General features: G+C 41.8%; 1 protein-coding gene across 21 annotated transcripts in view; it reads left to right on the top strand.

Annotated features, from left to right (window-relative positions):
- Arpp21 (cAMP regulated phosphoprotein 21) overlaps window positions 1–22,037 on the top strand; it is a 142,747-nt gene that overhangs the window by 50,920 nt on the left and 69,790 nt on the right. For 3 of the 21 annotated variants that reach the window (XM_038321389.1, XM_038321388.1, XM_038321391.1), the window contains 5 exons: window positions 1,933–2,041; window positions 4,279–4,380; window positions 10,516–10,553; window positions 12,243–12,302; window positions 16,190–16,419. In XM_038321389.1, coding sequence (XP_038177317.1) covers window positions 1,933–2,041; window positions 4,279–4,380; window positions 10,516–10,553; window positions 12,243–12,302; window positions 16,190–16,419 — 539 coding nt within the window. The other 18 variants (XM_038321392.1, XM_038321399.1, XM_038321398.1 and 15 more) reach the window with 18 other exon arrangements.

Genomic DNA, 22,037 nt, shown 5'->3' with positions numbered 1-22,037 from the left:
TGTAATCAACATAGTTATTTCAGTTGACATCCTCATTTCAGTTGCTATGGGGGGGGGGGGAGATGATATAATAGCCAAAGAAGTGTTGGTTGGAAATGCCAGGGCCCTAAATCATTTGGCAGGGTTGTCATTTACCCTGAACTATAACTGATCATGTCATCATGACTTCACTGTATAGTAAGGAACCCACATGTCCACTGACTACCCTGCATCAAATTTGTTTATCTCTAATGTACGATTCCCACTTCCAAATCATTTGTTATATTTTGAGTTTGGTGAAAAACGTTTGCATTGATCATTAAGATGATGTTGAGGGGTGAGGCCCGCCCCCAGACCTCACCTCCAGCCCACTGTGTGCACTGTATCATCAGAGGGACTGCGCAAACCACCATGTCTGTGGGATGTAACCATGCCGTTTGAGGACTGTGGTGTCATGGGCAAATTTAAAGTTACGGAATCAAAATAATCACTGAGGGATGCTTTCCTCATCAAAAAAAAAAAAAAAAAAAAAAAAAAAAAAAAAAAAAAAAAAAAAAAAAAAAAAACCCTTCTGTACTCCACTTTTACCAACAGGACTGCATCATTTTATAAATCTTGTGCAGTGTAGCTGGCACCAGAAGAGCTTTTCTCCTCGCCTGCTCATCCACTATGGGAACAATGTATGAACAGGTGTGGAGAGAAGATGCTTCTCATTCTGACTTGAATGAGACACCTAAGCTTTTCCTTTGTCACCAAAGTGCTGTTTGTGAGAAAACATTTCTTAATTGCTGATCATTTTAGAACACAGCCAATATAAGGTGGCTTCCTCTGTCTGTGATACCAGGAACCAAGCAGAGGCAGGAACTCCAGAAGTCACGAGGCAGCCATTCTTAACCTAGAGATAAACATTTCAGCATGTTCTCTGTGATGATCCCAAGCCCCAACTCATTCTTGGGGTTTCGGGTGATTGCAGTGCCAATCATAGGGAGCGAACCCCTAATAAGAGATTTTGCAAAATCAATTGGCCAGTCAGTAGTATGCAACTACTTAGAGCCTTTCCTTCACACCAATCAGCTAATCGGTTGTTTAAATATCATCAGCTTTTCTTAATTACTGACCTGATTTAGAAGGCATGGACCAGAAGGTCAGGAGCTAAAGAAGCTAGCTTCTAGAGCATTCGTTATTGGGGAGAAGAGAAATAGTGTTAGTTAAACAAAGCTCTCAGAGTAGACCCCAAGGATCCTCAGCGTGTGCTAAGAGGCAGTCACTATGTGTAGATGAAATGATGGATTTTATGTTTTAAGCATGAATATTTAGCCGGGCCTGGTGGTACAACCTGTAATCCCACCCACTTAGGGGACTGAGGCAGCAGGTCATTGGCTTAAGATCAGCTTGAGCTACAAAGTGAGTTCAAGGCCAGTCTCTGCAACTCCATGAGACCAGGTCTCAAAATTAAAAGGATAAAGAGGGCTGGGGATGCAGCTCAGAGTTAGAGCCTTTCCTAAGAGCCTCTAGATTCAATCCCCAAATGCCAGAAGATACAAACATTAAAAGTAAGTTCGTATTTGCTTAAGGATATCCATGGGGAAATTATATGTGTTCAGGAGTCACCCAAAGTCAAAACACCTAAGAAAAATATTGAAGCCCTGTTTGTGTTGGGAGCTTTAACTGGTTTCTATATGTTCATCCCTGGTGATGGGCATGCAGCAAGCAAGATTCTGAACTGGAAATAATAAAAGGTATTGTAACCCACATGTAAAAGTGACAAGTTATGACCCATTTGCGCGTATCCAGCAATTCTAATTTCCCAGCCAAGAATAAACCCATCTCCTCTCTCTCCTTTCTCTCTTTTAAGTTAAATGCCACTTTGGGGGAAAAACACATGAAGAACTAAGTTTAATCAGATGGGAAAAAATAGGTTTTTTTTATTGATATGTTTTACTTTGCTGGCAGACCAGAGCAAAGGTTTTGTGAACATTTAAAAGATGAAAAAAGTGAAGAATCCCAGAAGCGGTTTATCTTGAAGCGAGATAACTCTAGTATTGATAAAGAAGACAATCAGGTTGGTTCTCAAGTTTGAGAGTGGCTGACGTTGTTGTTTTTGAAGGTGGGCTGACTGATGTTCTTGTTGTACCTCTGTTGTCCCCTCCTGCTTCCCAGCTACCCCCTCCTGCCTCTGACAACCGCTGCTGCCCTCTCTCCAATCCCTTGGCCTCCATTGCCTCCCCCTCTGGCATTCAGTGGGTAGCCACATGGTGTTGCCTCAGTTGCTTAGCAGTGGTTCTGTGCTGGGCTGCATGGGTGGTGCTTGGCGCAGTCTTTGCTGCATGTTGTGGTGGGGGTTGGGATGCCGCAGGCTCTGAGCTGTGGGATAAGCTTGTCCGCTGCATTTCCAGATGTCTGTGTAACTCTGCCAGTCGCTCCACTCCCTACAGCTCTGTCCTTCCTTCCGTTGTGCACAATTTGAGCTGGATTATCAATGAGGACCGATGAGCCACCGGTGTAGCTGTAAAGAACATACCTTGTTATGGTGAGGACAGGAGGATTTTGCAACTATCCTAAAAATAAGTCTTCACAGAAAAGCATCGAGTTTACATTCTAGCCCCCCACCCTTCTTGTGTTTTATGGTCTGTGTAATGTGTTTGCTCGTTTGCATGAAGTGTAGCAGAAACTGATCCCTGTGTATTTTGCCTGTGACAAAACACTGTGTCATTTTAGAACAGCCCTAATCATGGTCCTTGAGCAAAGGTAAAGAGACCTCACCGAATCTCTTCTCTGCGTGGGCAGGAGGGAGGGAGGTTACAAGCAAGAAGACTAAGTAAATGACAAAACAAAAAAAAAAAGAAAAAAGAATAACAATAAGAACATCAGAAAGTCAGGAGACTGCCCTGACAATTGTACTTGTTGTCTGATAATTCAAATAGATATTTTTGAAACATGCCTTTGCTTTAAAGTTTATAAAGGTAAGACAATATGTACCTCACTCAAGGTCTCATATTAATTACTCAGGTGAGTCACCCTGAGCCTGCGTGTGCATCTCTGAACATATGTTTTTCTTTGTAAAAAAAAAAAAAAAAAAAAAAAAAAAAAAAAAAAAAAAAGAAGAAGAGAGAAAAAGAAAAAGAAAAAGTCTATTTCTCATTGTACCTCCTTGTCTCCCACCACTGCTGCCCCAGCCCTGAGCTGCACCGGGACTCTTGTTGACTCCAAAACATGCCTGTGTTGTGTAATCCATGGGTGTCTGGTGAGCGTGTGAATGAATGTGCTTAGTGCAGAGATTATTCTGTTCAGAATGGCAAATGGGTGGGAGGGCAGCTGAGATGCAGGGAGTGGGTCAGGGAGGATGCTGGGTCCTTTGGACTGCTGTTTTAGCTCTCTTTGCACCGGCATTGGCCGTTATCAACACACAGGTTTTCTAAGCAGAGTTCATGCCCCAATGCAATTCACAGGGCCAGCCACTGGGCCAACAAAGAAGCCTTAGGAGCCAGAGACTATCCACAAGTTCCTTTCGGACTCCCACTTTCTCTGCTTTTTTGTTCTTTCTTGAGATCCCAAATGTGCACAGCCACTTCCTACCTCAGACACCCTGAACTCACTCTTCACTCTTTCCCATCAACAGTTTGCCTCCTGTTGGGGTCAGGCACACTCAGAAAAGGGGAAAAAGACTATTCCTGGCCATCCAATCTCTGGACCAATTCCCAAGGCATAAGCAAGGCTGCTTATTTTTTAAATATTTATTCTACTTTTCTCCATAGAGGACAAACTAGGAGTAGCAATCCTTCTTATGTCAGCATGTCACACACAGATATACACACCCACACACATACACACACATGAACATAGATGCATACACACATACAACCACATACACAGACACATAGATAAACACACATATACACATCACACTCACACATGCATACATACACACACATGCACATCCACACACAGAGATCACACACAGATACACAAACATACATAGTCATATACATATCATACACGCATACACACATAGCTCATACAGAGATATACACACATACCTGCACATATACACACTACACACATGCGTACACACACCAGCATAAACATATACACACCATACACACATGCATACACACACATATCACACACAGAGATAAACATGCATACTTAAGTTCATATCCCCCAGCCTAGCCTCCTCAGGGAGCAGGGGGGTGGGGCTTGTCAGGCTCCAGTTATCTAAATGAGCATTTATTATTCTCAGCTGACAGTTGCTTAACAGCTCAACATGGATAACCCTCCTGATTTCTTTTCTCTGTTCAGCAAAACAGAATGCATCCATTTAGAGATGACAGACGAAGTAAATCAATTGAAGAGAGAGAAGAGGAATATCAGAGAGTGAGGGAGAGAATATTTGCACACGATGTGAGTAGTTGTTTTAATTGCCTCTTGAGTACGGTCCTTCCATCAGCAGAAAGGCCCCTCCTTTCTCAGAGAGAGCTGGCAGGGAGGACAGAGACCGGGACCAAGAGCAAGTCACAAAGCGGAAAACTGCAATGTTTCCGGGAAAGAACCTGGCTCAGGGTTGTGGTGCAAACAGACCGAGAGTCTGCGTGTGCTCTCAGGGATAGAGATATGATCTGGGTCACTAAAAGAGACAGTCAGTATAGAAAGGGTTGTTAGGTTCTGAAATCCCTTTACATCCATAGTAAGTAATGGATAACCTATTGGTGAATTAAAAAGAAATCCAACATTAGGGACACAGACATGGCCCAGTGAGTAAAATGCTTCCCGTGCAAACAGAAGAACCTGAGTTTGGATCCCAGCACCCTGTAGAAGGCAGGCATGGAGGCAGGCTTCCATAACACAACTGCTAGGGAGGCAGAAACAGGCAGGTCCCGAGAGCTCATTGGCCAGGCAGTCTAGTCCACTTGTAAGCTCCTGATTCACTGAGAGACCCTGACTACAAACAACAAGATGGAGAGCATTACAAGAACATACGAGTACACAGACATACACATGTGCAGATACCACACACACATGCTTGCACAGATGCATGTGCATTTGTGCACACGAGCACACACCAAGTACCTTCTGAATTCTTAGCAGATACGAACACTTCATTATACAAAAGCTAGGTGATAATATTTAGTTCCATTCTCGATTTCAGATCAAATCAAGTCTGTGAACAATTTGTTAAAGGAATAATCACAATAATCACAAAAACTCCTTTTAATTCAAAACCAAACAAAGAAAATGTGGTTGTGATTTAAAAATAAGTTTTTGCCCATTATGCTCAAGACCAAATGTAATTAAGTTAGATAAAAATGAAAATATAAAAATTAAAAACTGAATTTTAATATAAACAAGTAAAAACACCGAGAAATTTCCACAGCTTTCTATTCTATGGAGTCCTTGGGGACTTCCTCAGGTGTTAGGGAGCCTGATCCCTGCAACCTGTGGAGGAGGCTTCAGTGCGGTCCTCTGTTCAACACTTCCAGCATGCTCAGTCAGACCAAATCTCTGTTACTGTGGCTTGTTGCTGGAGGACACACCAAGCCAACAGGACCCTTGGGCTTTGCTCCTCAGTTTTGAGGAAACCACTTGAAGCCAAAGCAAGTGTCAGCAACCCCAACTCATGGTGATTCTATAGCTTGACGCTGCAGAAGGGGCAACGCCTGCCATGTGGGTTCCACCCTTCTATCCTCCCTACCTCATGCTTCTTGAAGACACTGACATAGAAATTTAGTGATTGAATACTCTGGCCCAGAGCTCTTAAATTAAGAGAGCATGGGAGAGGAAAATGAAGGTTATCCTAACTGAGGGTATGGGTGCAAGTCTAGAAAATATGAGTGGACTACATTGACTCTTTTTATGGTCAGAATGTCCCAGGATACATACTCTCACCAGATAAGAGAATAAAATGACCCAAAAATTTGACCTTGTCATGAGAGAGCAGAACGTGGTGAGCTGAGGAACAACCCATTTGCTTCTGAAGCCCTTCATAGAAACAGCTTGTCCAGAATGTTGATTTGTCTTCTAGTCTTTAGCTCCCTTCTCTTTTGTATGTGTACTTACCTACATGCAGGCGATTTCCCCTGACGCTCTGTGTCTAACAAGTCAAATGTTTTAGGAATGTGTCAATAGGTTGAGACACAAATGTCCATCACACAGACAGGGCATGAACAGCCTATTTTGTTATTATCTTTATAAAGTTATGCCCATTGTTGGAGCTGGGTGCCAGGAAACACTGCCTCAGAAGCCTGTCTGGAATAGGAATGGAATCCGCGATTCTTACCCCCGGGAAGACGGCCACAGGGAGAAGGGGCATCCAAGGCTTCCCCAGAAAAAGCACTTGAGGCACCTTTGACCACGATGTTTCATTGGCCACAGGGAGGAATGACATTCTTTTCAACTGAAGAGTAGATCTAACTGTGACAGAGCTTAGGTGCCAAGCTATTGCCCATCCCTCACTAACCCCTGACCCGTATCATTTGCCAGCCTGTTTCTGGCACTAGCTGTAACCTGATACTGCAGGGCAGGCTCTTAAAATGAGATTCCTTCAGTCAAAACACACTCACCAACGATACTGCACAGCTGAGTGGCATCCTTCATATCATTAGTAAAAGGATGTTGTTTGTGTTTCTAAGGGGAAAATCTTCCCATTGTTTAACACCTTCCTCAGTTCTCATGATCCTTACAAGCCTAAGAGGGGAAACTCACGGCCACTGTTGCTCCCTTAGCCCACAGAGATGCTTCTGTCGCTGGCACTCTGTGGTAACCTACCTACTGAATATAACAATTAATCCCAAATTTAGCAGCATAAAGCAAACAAACTCCTTATGACCCACTCTCTCTATGGGACAGATACCTGGGGCAGCTCGGCAGGTTGTAATAACTTAAAATCTGTAACAGGGGTCTCCACCCCGCTCTTAGCTGGGCCTAGCTCCTGAAGGTTTGGCTGAGGAACTGCCAACTGTTTATAGACTCACTCATGTGACGACTGGCAGGCCACCCTTGTGAATTGGGACCAGTCTATCGTTAGCAATTTTCTTCAAGGCGAGCTTCCCTGGATGGAGGCCGTGGCATGTCTCCAGAAATGGCAGCTCATTTCCCCCACAGAATGTGATTCATGAGAGAAATGGAAGCAGTGTTCTTTTAGGATGTGGCTTTGGAGGTGCCTGTTTCCCCTCCCACTATACAGCTGGATATATAGACTAACCCCAGAACAATGTGGGAAGGCTATGTTAATGAGGAAGAAGGCAAGAGATGACTCAGAAGTAAGGAGATGTTACCACAGCATCTATCAGCTCAAAATTTCAAGGATGGAACATGGCCAGTTGAACTTTCTTGAACACACATGCACCTTAACACGTCTTCCTCACTGCTTGCACGGTGACAGCCAGCATCATGAGCATTCACTGATCTATGCACGTGCAGTTCCCTAGCTGGTTGACCCTATCACCGCTCAGAATGCTGATTAATATTCACCATGAAAAGACCATTTTCCACAAAATGTTAGTTACTTTACAGTAAGTCAACTATTAAGCCAATACAAAGGATCCAGCATAAGGACCCTGTATTTTAGAAATCAATCTTTATTCTAACTATTCTTTGATTTTATTTTCTCATAGTTAAAAAAACAGAATGAACAAAACCAGTTTTGCTTAACAATTATTATTTAAGTAGTGGCTATTCAAATATTGAGTATGTGTATATCTTTCCCTACCTGAGCTAACCCTAGAGAATTCGGATATCTCCTTTATACTTTAGCAAGACAAGTTTATTTTAAAATTAGAAATGCTCTTGAGTGTTTTGGGGAAGCGTCTTGGTGCCTCAGATGTGAGTGTGTGTGTTTGAGAAGCAGTGCGCATGTGTGCCTGTAAGTGTCTTTATATATGCAGCCACATGAACAAAATGGGCATGTTGCCTTGGAGATATGCTAGAAACAATTTTAAATATGGTTTTCAAAGTTTGGTATCTTGAGATAAGACTGCTATCTGAGAGCCAAAAAGTTGTAAGTGTACAGACAAATTTAGCTCTCAAATGAAAAAAGCAGTAAATCTCTATTGCCAGTCATATTTGAAAAAAATAATGATTTCTTTGGTGACAATTTAATCTCATTTTCTGGTCCTTTTCACCTGATGTTACTAACCTTGAGAACACTTGTTAACAAGGCAGGATATTTAAGAAAGGCTGTCTTGCCTGGAAGGTATTTTTTTGAGGACATTTGTGTGTTGATGGAGCTCCCAGAAGGCTCCCGGAGACCCTCCAGCAAGTATGGGGTCTGTCCTCTGAGAACTTCAGAGAGGGCACAGGCTGTGAGCACAGTGGGGGTGGCATGTGGGGGAGAATTCTAATCCATTAAGCAAAACCATTTTCTTCTTTGGAAAAAAAAAGAGCCTTTTAAATATTCAGGTATGCATGTAAGTGACAGCTTTAAATGTTGCACTTAATTACTGTGACACTTTCATCTTTCTCTGCCATTAAATGTGCAAGTTATTAATACTCCCTTTTCCAAAGTTTATTTCCACCAGCTACTGAGTCACAGCCCGTAGCTGTCTCACTTAGGAGAGTGTGGGGACCCCAGGGAGGATCTTTCCAAACACTCAGATGCATACTTTTGAAAGATGTTTATTGGGGATGAGTATCTTTGATTTGTTGGTGTCTTGATTTTTCATTCAAAGAATTGAAGCTGTTTAATCTCTCCTCCCCAAACGGTTTGTGGTTAAGATGTCAGAATGTCTTTGATCAACTTCCTCAAATAGGTTGAATCTCCACTTCCAGGGCCTGGTGGTAACATTATGAAGCCCACTGACTTCTTCCCAACCATTGAGGAGACACCATGTCTAAACAGAACCTTTGGCTTAGTGGAAAGAAATTATTTCAGTGTCAGAATGAACGTGGAGAACAGTACCTGGGTTGCCTCTCTGAGAGCTGGTTTCGTGAACTGCAAGTTTAATGTGAAGAATTGCTAACAGGGGCTGGCTGGGTGGATGCCTCAGTTGGCAAAGAACAGGGGCATGAGTTTGAACCCCCAAATTCAACCAAGAGACTGTAAGGCATGATGTCACATGTTTGTAATCCCCATAGGGAGGCAGAAACAGGTGGATTCCAGGGTCTCTGGCCAACAAGCCTAGACTTCTTGGTGAGTTCTAAGTCAGTGAGAGACTCTATTTCAAACGAACAAGATGACCTGTGAGATGCCTCACCAGGTACAGACACTTGTTACCAAGCCTGACAACCTGAGCACAATCCCCAAACACACACCCGAAGAAAGAAAAGAACTGACTCCTGCTGGTTGTCTTCTGGGCTCCACACATGCACCTTGGCATGCACACATACACACATGTTCACACCAAACACACACACACACACACACACACACACACACAATACAAAATAGTTTTTAAGCAACCAGTCAAGCAAATAAAACATTGACAGCCCCTGAGGAACAACACCTGAATTTGTCCTCTGACTTCACACATATACATGCATATGTGCACAGACATACATGTGCACACATACACATATATATGTGCACAGACATACATGGATATGTGCACACTTGCACAAAGAACTGACAAAGAGTCATTGCTATTTCTGTAGTGTAGTGGACCCGTTAGGTTTTTATTTATCCCTTTTGTAGGTCACTTACTTATTTTGAAATCTGTACACAGAAAATGGTGTACAAATAGGTAGATAGATAAACACCTAACATTGAAAATGTTCCTATTATTTCCCAGGCACAGTGTGCAGTGTGCTGTTACATGAGCACATCTCTACATAGATTTCTCTTTTCCTTTATTTAAATTTAACCAGATTCTTCTTTTCTCAGACACCACCTAGATAATGATGGCAGAATTTTATCTTCCCTAGAGTTAGTTCAGTAAAGGAAACAAAACAAGAAAGCTGTTGGCTTTCTCCGTGAAAAGCCAGAGAAAAGACACTTGATAGCATTTTTAAAATTAGTTTCAATTGGCCAAGGCTTGTCTTCTGTCCTGCCCCTCCCTTTAATTCAGATTAATAATTGATGACATTTCTTCAATTTTGAGAGACTTGCGGTAAGTCTCTCTCTTCCATGAGGATGTGTCTCCCTGAGGCAGGGACGCCTCTCTGAGGCAGGGATGTCAGGATGTGGGTTCACAGCTCTGCCGTCCCTAGGAGGGTCACGGCAAATGTGCTTCCTCTCTCTTGGTTTGAACCCGTGCCCTTGACCGGTGTATGATGCTGCATGGCTGCTCGGGACTCAGCGGTCCCCGGTCTCTCCAGCTGTTTCACACCCGTTTCTCTTTGACCTTGATCCTGACCTGGAACTTAATCTGTTCATACTTGAAGAGTTCCTGATGGGAAAATACCCCGTGCTGCTGAGAACTGGTTATTCTGCAAGCGACACTAACCTATTTCTCTCCTTTTAAAGTCTCATCTTTTGTGCATAATTTTCTTAATCTTTTCCCCCTAGCAAGGGAAAGTAGTTTTAGAATCAGGCAAGGATTTGCGAGAGCTCCGCCAATCCAGCACATCTGACATGGTGCCCTGTTTTTTATTTTTATTTTTCAGTCAGTTTGCTCCCAGGAAAGTCTATTTTTGGACAACAGGTAAAATGAAATTTATGTTTCTTGTGTCTTTTGAGGAACGGTGTGTCGCGTGTCCTTTACATTCTCATGTTCATACGTATTGCACATATAAGTGTGTACTTGAATATATGTATGAGAGCATGCATATATCAATGGATACACACCTATATATTCACATATATGTTACTTGATCTGTTTATAAAGACTTTGATTTGGGGAAGAAGTTTTCTCAGTTACTTCCAGACAGAGGCTTAGGCATTTTCCTTTGAAGTCTCTGTTTTAGGCTCTCCCATGTAATCCCTGCAACCTTGACATGGGATAAGAGTGGAGACTGTGTGGGCATGCAGCTTCTCCAGCTTACTGGCCAGGCTGTTGAAAGTGTTTTCAGCCATTTCTTACGTCTTATCACCTTAAATAGCTATGCCAAAAGAAATTAAATTACTATGATTTTAAATTTCAAATTGTAACAGTCTCCCTGTTTTCCCAAAATGGCTGAGGTGAAAACTTTATCCACAATTCCTTCATATTTATCAGTCCGCCTGGCTTAAGCCCTGGGGAGGGGGCGGTGCTGGAGAAACAGAGTCTTTATGGAGTTTGTAGAATGTCTTGGGGTTAAGGGTAACCCTGTTAAACTTAATCTTTCAGAACTTACACTTCTGAAACAGCTTCAAAGCATCACAGCTATTGAAACGCTCCCATGATTCAATTATGTGGATTCCAGACAAACGAAGCAAGCTGCGTGAGCTGTACTAGCCACATTTAAGACTAATCAAAATCAGAACTTGATTTAGAAACACAGGATTCGTAAATAAAGCGGCTGTTAATTTGATTGCAAGTGTCAGTATAACGGGTGTCCCTCTAAGTCTGATTAAAATTGAAGTTGATTAAACACTCGCACTCGGACGTTAAACACAGTGTTAGCAGTTGGAAATGTTGAGAGAAATCACCTCTTTCAGGTGGAATAAAAAAGATAAAAATGATCGTTCCAGTTTGAGGCACGTGTTTCCCCTTTTCAGTAAAACTGAGAGTTCATAATTGACTACCTTGGTGGTGACCTGAGGCATTTTGAAATTTTACACCTGTACCAGACAGAGTATTGACAGTTCACTTCCATGGAAACATATTTCTAAGTCATCTAACCAATCATTCCCCTACATATTCCCTAATACTATCCATTGATTCTTAATTGCCCAAGATATTCAAGTTGGATCATATTCAACAGTCTAAGAACTGGTCATATATGTTCATTGCCTATATGAACATGCCCTGATAGTCCAAGAAAGAAACATCAAACATCAAATTGAATGTCCCTTCAGGAAAAATAAAATGTATATAGACACTTACTTCTGGAATTCTCATATTTTCAGTGAGTCCAAGGGATTAATAAATATTTTTATAGTTATCTTGAAGAAAATCCCAACAACTGTGTTTAATTAAATTTCTATCCTGTGTCTAACCAGCCTCTTGCATTCCCCTTTTCCTGTGTCCACATTTTTTCCTTTACCACTCTATCTAGCATAGACTAGGGACTACATCCTTACATGCTGCTGTGAATTTGCTCAAACGAACGTTAACATCACATAGGTAAATCCTAACACATGGGATTGGCTTACACACAAGGCATGCTGTGATGTAGTGCTCACCCGTCCCGTATAGGGCATTGAAAACCCTTGGGCTTTGTGTCATAAACATCATCTTTTTCATTCCCAGTAGGCTCCAGGAAGACATTCACATATGCAATGAGACCTATAAGAAAAGACAGCTCTTTCGGTTGGTATGGTTTACTTTTATAAACTGTGTTTTCAGATGATGTGGCAGAATCCGCGTGAAATATAAGTGTTAGCATGCAATATTTCTGTTCATGGGATAGAATCCGTTCAATTCTCTTCTCGTAGCGTTTGTTACACAATGAGACGGTGAGAATTAGCACTGGGAAGCCATCACTCTACATATTCTCCTCCTGGGGTCTTCCCAGAAGTGTCTTTATGTGGAGGATTCTCCGGTAAAACTGGTTGAACAATTTCAAGCACACTTTGACAAATTAAACAGAGTTCAAATTTCTCTGGAAGGCTACAATTATATGTATATTCCCAATTCTGGGAACTAAATAGGTGATAACTCTACTAGGGAGGCTGGTTTTTAAATCACTGCCGTCCATCATAGTATTTCAAACATTATTTTAAGCATCTATTTAATTTCTAAAAGGAAATTGTGAAATTTCTTTCCATTATAATGGACTATTTAAACCAAGATCTGCAGAGTGAGGGGAAGGAATGAATTCTTTTTTGAGTTCTGTTTTAGGCTAACACCTCTTTGAGAGCAAAGGGGCCATCCACATTTTCACCACGCTCTTACATGTCTGTTTGACATGCTTTGTAAGGCTAGTTTTAAACAGCGTTATTAAAAATACTCAGTATCAGATCCTACCTTATGACCCAAGTTCAATTCCCAGGATCCACATGGCAGAAAGAGAGAACTGACTCCTGTATGTTGTCTTCTGAGCTACCCACACAGGACTTGATACATGCATCATACACACACACACACACACACACACACACACAAACTATAATAAAACATTTTAAATATTCAGTATCTATTATGTATATATGGCTATATTTCTAAATACCAGGGTCATCTCTGGTAGAAGAAAGCTAAAACCCCAAACAAACTCTTGCTAGTTTCAGCAAAGAAGAAAAGTGGACTGATTGTGTGTTGGTGCAAAGCCTTTGGCTAACGGCTTGAATGGAGTCTTTCTCATTTATGGAGGTTTATTCTTTCATCAGGCATCAGCAAAAAAAAAAAAAAAAAAGAAAAATGAATTCCTCATTTCCTCAGTTCTAACTTTCCTAGGCTGAACACTGACTGCTCTAGCAAGTTCCCTGTGCATCATTAGATATTCCCCTTGCATTTTTGAATGTTTAAGAGAAATGACCTTGAATTTCTCCATTGGAAACCCAGACCCTGAAATCACATACTCTGTGATACAGATTAGATACAAGCCTTCAAACAGCTAGTTCCTTTGACACAACTCCCAAGTCAACTCATAGTAGAGCTATGGTATAATTAGGGAAGCAATTCCAATGTGGAGGCCATCACTTACCTCAGTCACTAAGTCCCAGAGCTCAGGCAACAAAGGTCATTGTAAAAGTGGTTCTGAGTACATATTACCCTAAGTTGGGGAAAATAAAAGTATAATTTTCAGAAATATAGGAAATGTAAGCAATAATCAGAGAAACAGAACACAAAATGTATATCTACTTTCTAACTATAATGGAATGAATTACTTGCTATCTATAAAAGGACCAGTTCCAGTGACCATTATTTTCCTAGATGTTGGTTGGAAAGGACCAAGCTGAACTTTAAAAAGGGGGAGGCATTTGAGTAACTGCTTTTCTGTAATATTTATGATTCCATACCAAGTAGATCTGGAATTCATTTTAGGATCCAGCTTGCTAATATTGGGATAAATAGCCAATAGATAGAAAAATAAGAGTTATATTTAAATTTGTCCATATCTAGAAACCACAAATAAATTTGAATTCTGTTTATGGGATCTCCTAAAAGCAGAAACTTTAAATTTCACCCTTTAAAAAATGCATAGCTCCTGGTGTAGGATGATGAGTTGAGCTGATATCATAGAAGAATATCTTAGGTCACTTTGTGAATGAGGGGATGTAGTTCAAGTCTAGTGAGCTTGTAGAGTTGTTAGACATAGCTCTACCATGCCAGAGGGTGTCAACTACAACCCAGGCAAAATGGAGGTCGCCACCTTTTGCAAAGACATTCTTGGCCACACTGGCACTCTTGCAGGTCTAAATGCCTGCCGTGGAGGTGCAGAAGTCACAAATAGAAGGGATAAAAGATGCAAAGTTGGTGATGGAACAGATGATCACCCCCATCTGGAGGGTTTCTTTCTGCCTCTTTCAACATGTTGAGGCTCAGGACCGCCCCAGATCCTCAAGTCAATGTTTTCCCATAATGAATAGTCCAGGTCCTCTGTAGAAGAGGTTATTGTCCAATCCCTGCTTCATTCAGAGATGTTAAGAAATGACTCAGCTGCACTTTGTCACAGATGGGTCCGCGTAGTCAGAATTATACAAGAAAAGAATGAAGTTGAACTTGGATGTTGGAAGAACAAACTGGGCTGGAGAACCATGCCCTTGGGATGGCAATTCCTCTACAGCAGCCTCAACAGTTTTCTTCCGTTTCTGAGTGTGTGAATTAAAGGCACCTGGCCATTGGCGATCAACTTTCTTTATAGACCAAGTCTCCTCTTCGGTGCCCGTTACTTCTGAAATAAGCCATTCCCAAGGTTCTGACAAAAGACATCGAAAGAAGACATTGATGAGGGGGTGTTTCCATTCACCCTGCCTCGTGAAAATGCTTTTGATTCTGTGACTTCTCTATTCAATCCTTCCCTTGCTCATCAAATCTCCTCTTTGCCTTTACTAATTCTCAAATCCAGTTTCCTTCTTAATCTTCCCAAACACAAATAAAAGTTTTATAAATTAAAACAGCTAAAACTTCAGCGCTGCTTCTGCTCATTTGGGCGGAGTATTTCTGTCAGATATCTATGCAAAATTCTAACTTTATTGATTTTAAAGGATTGTTTTAAAACAAAGCCTCTGATCAGGGATTGAGATTTGATTCAAGCATTGATTACCTCACATCACACACTGGTGTGAAGTCACAATTACACTTATTATCTGTGAGTAATACCCTCTTCAGCCATTTATAACCCAGGAGAATTCTAAGGCGCTTTAATGATGCACTGTATCCGCAGGAAAAATAAAATGAAAGCTTTGTAAACATGCACAAGGCTATTCTTTAAGGAGATGGGAAACCAACGAAACTACAGATTTCCTCAGAAAACACATGCACATTTGCATGTTCTTTGAAGAAACTCTGGAGTCCTGGAAATTCCGTTTTAGCTTCCCTTATATTGGACGCAGTTTGAATGAATGCGTTCTTTCACTTCGAAATTTGCAATTTCCATTGATGCCCTTGGCAAACCTCATGCCAAAGTATAGTACCAGCCCTGCTGTTTTCATAAACTTTCCTACCCAGGAAGGGTAATGAGCTGTCTCCTTAGACTTCTAAGGTTAAACTCGCAGGGCAGATTCTTAGTGTGAGTTCATATGGTAATTCCGGGACAGCTCTTTTGTCAAAATCTTGATGAACAAAGATATCATACAGAACATAAAGTTGGAAAATGAATTAATAGATAGATTTTCTCCAAGGCCAATTATTTAATGCTAAAAAAGAAAAAAAAACACTTCTTTCCCAGGAATTATTTTTAGAATTATGTAAGATGATGATTACTCTGAGCATGAATTCATTATTGATTCAAGTCAGGGCGGTGTACCCACTTTCAGAGAGAGAAGCTAACGATTACATTTTATATCACTTGTCTCCAACGGTGTTTCTTTCACTGGCAGAGGGATATTGGTGTCTCTAGGTTTGGTTTTCCCATGTATAATGTGTGCCATGTGTCATACGTTATGTGTCTTTGTGTCTGTTGGAGGTGGGGGGGGGTCTGTTTAAAGAGTCGATGAGAAGAATGTAGAAGACTCTTCTACTAAGGGCCCCTATGTCCACCCGCCCCATCCTGACACATAACTCTGTCACCATGAATCTCTCTGATGGCTGTGCAGGGGTAACCGAGACAGCTCGGGAAGGACTTCCGGGAGTCGGCAGAGCAGCTCAGAGACAGAGCTCAGGTGGTCCGACCAGCAGCGGGCCTGGAGCAGCACAGACTCTGACAGCTCCAACCGCAATCTGAAGCCCACCATGACCAAGACAGCAAGTTTTGGGGGCATCACGGTGCTGACCAGGGGTGACAGCACGTCCAGTACCAGGAGTGCTGGGAAACTGTCCAAAACAGGTAGGTATCACTGAATGGGTCCCTGTCCTGGTGCCTCCTGGAGTCTATGCAGGCCATACGCTCTTCGTTTCTCTCAACTTCAAATTAACTAATGGCAGGAATATTAACTCCACTCCATTCTAGGAATCAGGAGATGCTATTTAAGTGAGTTATTGCAACTAGCCACAAACTTGAAGGACACCACTAAGCATCTTCCTCCTTAGTTTCCTTACTGGTAAAATGTACGTTATCATGGTACATTCTTTGAACCCCGTTTACTTACTTAAAAGTTTAAATGACATCTTTTTTTAAATGGTGATATCACCTTGGCAAATACAGATAGAAACTATAACAAAAATCAGCTACTGCTTTTAAGTGCAATGCTATGACACACTCAATGCAGCTGCCATGTGAGGTCATTACAATAGTAATAGACTCAGTAATAGAGCTATTCCTCTGTTCCTGGCCCTATTATTATTTAAACTATATGTACCTCTTTCCTCCTCAGAGGTATATAAATGATAATATCCCACATTTAATGGTTATTAGGAAGACAAAAAGCTTCAATACATGCAAAGCAATTTGCGTAACCGGCATGTTGCGAGTGCCGTGAGCCCAATCAGTGCTCATTTACATTTATTATGGTCATGGAATATCGTAGCCATAATTTTCAGATGAGGAAGGCCAATCTCTGGGATGCTTAGTGTTTTCAAACTTCACTGAGAAGTGAAGGTATTCTTTTTTCTTTATGATTTCTGCCTTATTCTTCCTCTGGGGGAATAGTGATATTTTAAGATAGAAGACAACTTAAGGGATGTACAAAGTGCTTAGGAAGTAGTGGTGAGCAACTTAGAAAATTCCCTCGAATGACAGCTTTGGAATGATTACAATCACGTGTTGTCCCACCCCCGCAGAGCAGACTCTCCACTGGGAAGTTTGGCTTGATCTGTGAATTGCTTGCTTTGCAAGCACAAGAACTGGAATTCGATCCTCAGACCCAGTAAGAAGCAGGCTGGTGGCATGTGCTGGCAATCTCAGCCGTGGGAAGAAAGAAACAGGTGTATCCATGGGGCTCAGTAGCCAGGCAGCCTAAACTATTTAGCGAGCTCCAGGATGCGGAGATGCTGTGTGTTCAGGGAATGGTGGGCAGTGCCCCAGGAAGAACAGAACAGACACTGATATCTGACTCTTACACTCGGAAAAAGAGGTTGTGTGTGTGTGTGTGTGTGTGTGTGTGTGTGTGTGTGTGTGTGGTGGGCTCATGGGTGTGCAGGCTGGGGGGTTGGAATGGGCACAGCACTTGAACTGTCCCATCCCCGGGACTTGAACTGTGATTCCCAAAGGCCCTGGGTGTCAGGCTTGGGGTACAGGAGTGGATGGAGAAGCCCAGTTGAAGCTTAGACACCTCTGCTCTGTACTGCCTGCTTTTCCACGATCAGGCTGAGGAGAAGAGAGTGTGCACAAAGTCTGGGTGCCCTGAGCTGACAGCTTAGCGCAATTACATTGTTGACAAATTCCTCCTAAGAAATTATCTCATGTTTTCCTACATAGAAGGCAAATTAATAGCGTTTATTCAGAGATGTTGCTGTATACATATCGCCGTATTCCTTGGAGAGCGCAGGTGGGTGGGTGCCCTCTTCCTGAGAGCTCTGCTCACTGGCTGTGAAGCTCTTGATTCCGACTCTAATTAATTGCTCTCCTATCCCCACTACCACGGCATCTGAAATCCACACAAGCCACCACAGTGCACTTGAACTTCTGTAAACTCAGAAAGGTTAAACAGTTTTTGTTCTTAAGATGTAGAAAGCAAGTACCTTAAATGGTGCACTTCACCATTCCAGCACCCCAAAAGAGCTCTTACCATTTTAAAATTAATCACCATTTTCCACAAACCAAACCCTGTCACTTCCAAAGCACAGCTCTTCGGAAGCATTTAAGACACTTCAAGAATGTTAAAACACCACGCTCTTTGGAGAACCATTAGTGATTATAAGCACTTCAGACATTTTTTTCTTTTAGTTTAAGTGTCTGCCTTCAAAAGCATGTCAAGGTGCAGGCATGGAAAGGGAAAAAGGTTTTTTTTTTTTTTTTTTTTTTTTTTTTTTCTTTTAAGGAGATCAAGAGAGGATGTCAAAACAATCTTAAAACTTCCCAGGATGATTTTATGAAGTAAACCTGCCAGTTTTGCTGTCATCAGCTTCAGAGCAGGGTTCTGATTTATTTCCTCATTGTTGTAGTTGAGCTGAAACCTTCAAGGTCTTTCAGAAACCAAATGTTCTCTCCGAAGATGGGACATTGAGGTTACTCTTCTTGTGTAGGTTCCTGCTCTATCTAGGTGTCAGTGAGACTTTCTCCATGCTGGAGACGTTTCTCATCAGCACCAAGCATGTTACTGAGTGCAAACATGGGGTCACTGGAGGCTGGAGCCCTTTGCCAGAAGCTCAGCACAAGTCTAAGGAGGTTGAGGGTGCTGTCACACTGACCTTGGGGACATTCTTGTGATGGCTTTGTGCTGCAGTCTTCTTCCCTGGGGTCAACAGTGTGGTTAAGCTTAAACACAAACTTCCTCCTGGCTGTGTCCTTCTCCCCAACTGTTGCGCTCCAGAGCGATGTCCTCAACTTTAGCACAGTCAGAGACAGAATGACTGGTTATGTCATAGATCGTGCCTCCTCCAAGGTTTGTAAGTCAGTAGGTGTCTAGTGGAGTCTGACAATATGCCTTCACAGCAAGGTTCCAGGGAACACTTGATGCGCCCGTCTATACTATGAAATGACCCCTACATCCTTCCACTTTTACCATTTAAATGGCTGCATGACTTTATTTTCTGGATGTAATTCACTTGTGTTGCTGTCTGACTCCATGCCAACATACAAAATCTGCTTTTGATGTTCTAATATTAATTTTAATGCCCTACTTTTAATGTTCTCATTCAAATGCAAAATACCTTATCTTTCCACCACTTCCTCTTCTTTATTTTGGTGACCCCAAGGAACAACCTGGGTATTTTCTTCCTCCTAATAATTCTGGAAGTCTTAGATCACTCTGCTGAGCTCTGACTCCCTGAATCTAGAAATATTTTCTAGATTTATTAACTAAGAAACAATACTTGCGTAGCTTGGCATGAGAGAAGAAAAATGCTGAGTCGTGTGATAGAGAGGAGTTGCTCACTGTGATAAGGCCATCCCTGAGACATGATTATTAATTTGTACTAATAGAGATAATGTTCTACCACCCCTTATCCCTTGATTTGAAATTTTGGGTACAGAACACTATCATTTATTTATTCGTTCCTTTGCAATTTCATACAGGTATACAACATACTTTGAGAAGCAGCACTAATCTATGAGTATAAACACAAATATTTAGAGGGTATAGCACCATGCCCATTTAGTAAGACAGGACTAGTAGCCTCCTTACTAGAGCCGAAGACCTCCCCCAGTAATCAGCTTTGACCATATCTGTAGTACCAAGAAGCAATTCCCTCCTGTTGCATGAACCTCAAATCCAATCAGAAAGTGGTTGGTTACTTTATAGTAATCAGGTCACCGTTGCACCAGTTGGCAAATCTTGCCAGGTATGTTGGTAGTGTCTCACATAGGATGAAGAGCCATAACTTTTCTGTCTGCATCCTGTATAGCGTCTTCCAACAGTATGAAAACCTGGCCAGCAGAAGGGACCACCCCCCCCCCCCCAGTTCAGTTCCCATTTGACTTCTCTATGTACTGCAGCTAAAGAGTGAGAACATCATCTTTTCTAAAAAAATATTATTTACATCTAATCATTTCACAGTTTATCAGAACCAATCTCAAGGTGTACGCTGTCTGTACATATATCTACTATAGCGTTTTGGCTTTCACCCTGACCTTAATAGAGCTGAATTACAAAAAAAGGAAGGACCTTTTGATGCATAATACAGTGTGTGTGAGCCTTGAGCCTTGTTCTAACTACATCAAGGAATATGTCTACACATATTTTACAATTGTATTTATGAAAAATATCCAAACAGACAGCCTATAAAGGGGGAGGAGGCTTTAGATCAGGCATTATGTATGTAAAGTTAGGATAAAGATTTGGGATTGACTAGTGACTACTAAAAACCTATTGATTCCCTTTGGGGCAATGAGAATTTCTAAAATGGGATAGTAGCGGTGTTTGTACTACTTCAGCGATAGAATAAAATACATTTGATTCCACACAATAAAAGATGAATTTTTATTATACATAAAATATATGTTAATAAAGCTGTTATAGTGAACAAAATAACCTAGTGGAACTAAAAGAAATTTTTACATTTTATAGTATAATGCTATTGTTTGACCAGTTGGTCACGGGGGAAAAGTGTGTGTGTGTGTGTGTGTGTGTGTGTGTGTGTGTGTGTGTGTGTGAGAGAGAGAGAGAGAGAGAGAGAGTTTGTGTGTGTGTGTCTGTCTGTCTGTCTTTATTGAGCAGCGAGAGCTCTTTATTCCCCGTCTCCTTCTATTTCTCCTCCTCCTTTTTCTTAATCCTCTTCCTTCTTCCTTTTTTTCTTCATTCTCCTCCTCCATCTCTTCTTCTTCCTCCTTCTGTCTTCTATGTTTTTCCGTCTTCTTCCCTTCCATTTTCTCCTACTTCAGATTTTTAAGCATACTAGCTTCAAGTCAGTCTAATATCTCAAAGCACACAAAAGTTTCCTGTTTTCTGTAGTGTAGAATTCCAGCTGTCAGTTCCTGCCGATCCAACCCTCACTTTCGTCTTGTAAGAGCGTTTTGTGAAAACGGCTCCCACATCTAAGAAAGTCAGCCTGGGGTGTAAAGTAGGAAGAAACTGGGATTTTTATCTTAAAGATACACTATGAAAACAGAGCTATAAAGAAGTCTATTCAAAACTTGGTCAAGTATGGAAAACTATGCTCTCTTTCCCCTCTTGCTCCTCTCCAGTCTGGAGGGTTTACAGGAGAGAACTCTGAGGTTGAAGTACAGGCACTTCCTAGAGAGCTAAGGCTTGCTAGTGCAGACTGGAGCTGAGGCCCCTTCCTCCTGCACTTTCCTCTTCTGTCTCATACTTCCTAATTCTGCATTTTGTTTTGCTTTGTAATTTTCCCTTTTCTTCTTCCGGAATCTCTCTGGAGGGTAGACTGAGCCTCTCTTCCAGCTATCCTGATGTCTTTTGCCTCTTCTGCTACCTAGAAAGCTGCTATGCAACCCTCTAGGAGTAACTTTGTATCTACCATCTTCTAGAACTTGGCTAAGCTTGGTCAGGGCCCATCACTACCTGGATGTCACTTGAACGACAGGGGTGAATTTGATCTCTGGCCTGCAGGCTTAGAACTTGGATTGTGAGGGGAGTCAAGTAGCCTGAGCTGAACTCAGATGCTCCCATGTGGTTTTCAGGCTCTGGAAATCATATCCGACAAGTCTAGGACCCATTTGATTCTCCAGCACCAGGTTTCTGTAGACATTAGACAGTGCGCAAGCATGGCGCTTGTCACACAAAGACAGTATTTCAATATTTGCCCTGCCTTTCATTAAGCCCCTGGACAAAAGAGGCCAGACACAGCTTAAAACTCTTAGAACCTAAAACTCCCAGGTCTTCAGGTAGTAATTTCCATATGGTTTAAACCTTTGAACATGGCTCACCCTGTGCTTGTAGCATTCTTGTG

Source organism: Arvicola amphibius, chromosome 3 (genome assembly GCF_903992535.2).
Source record: "Arvicola amphibius chromosome 3, mArvAmp1.2, whole genome shotgun sequence".
Lineage (NCBI taxonomy): Eukaryota > Metazoa > Chordata > Mammalia > Rodentia > Cricetidae > Arvicola > Arvicola amphibius.
Note: the sequence above shows the minus strand (reverse complement) of the source record. Positions and strands in the feature narration are given on the sequence as shown.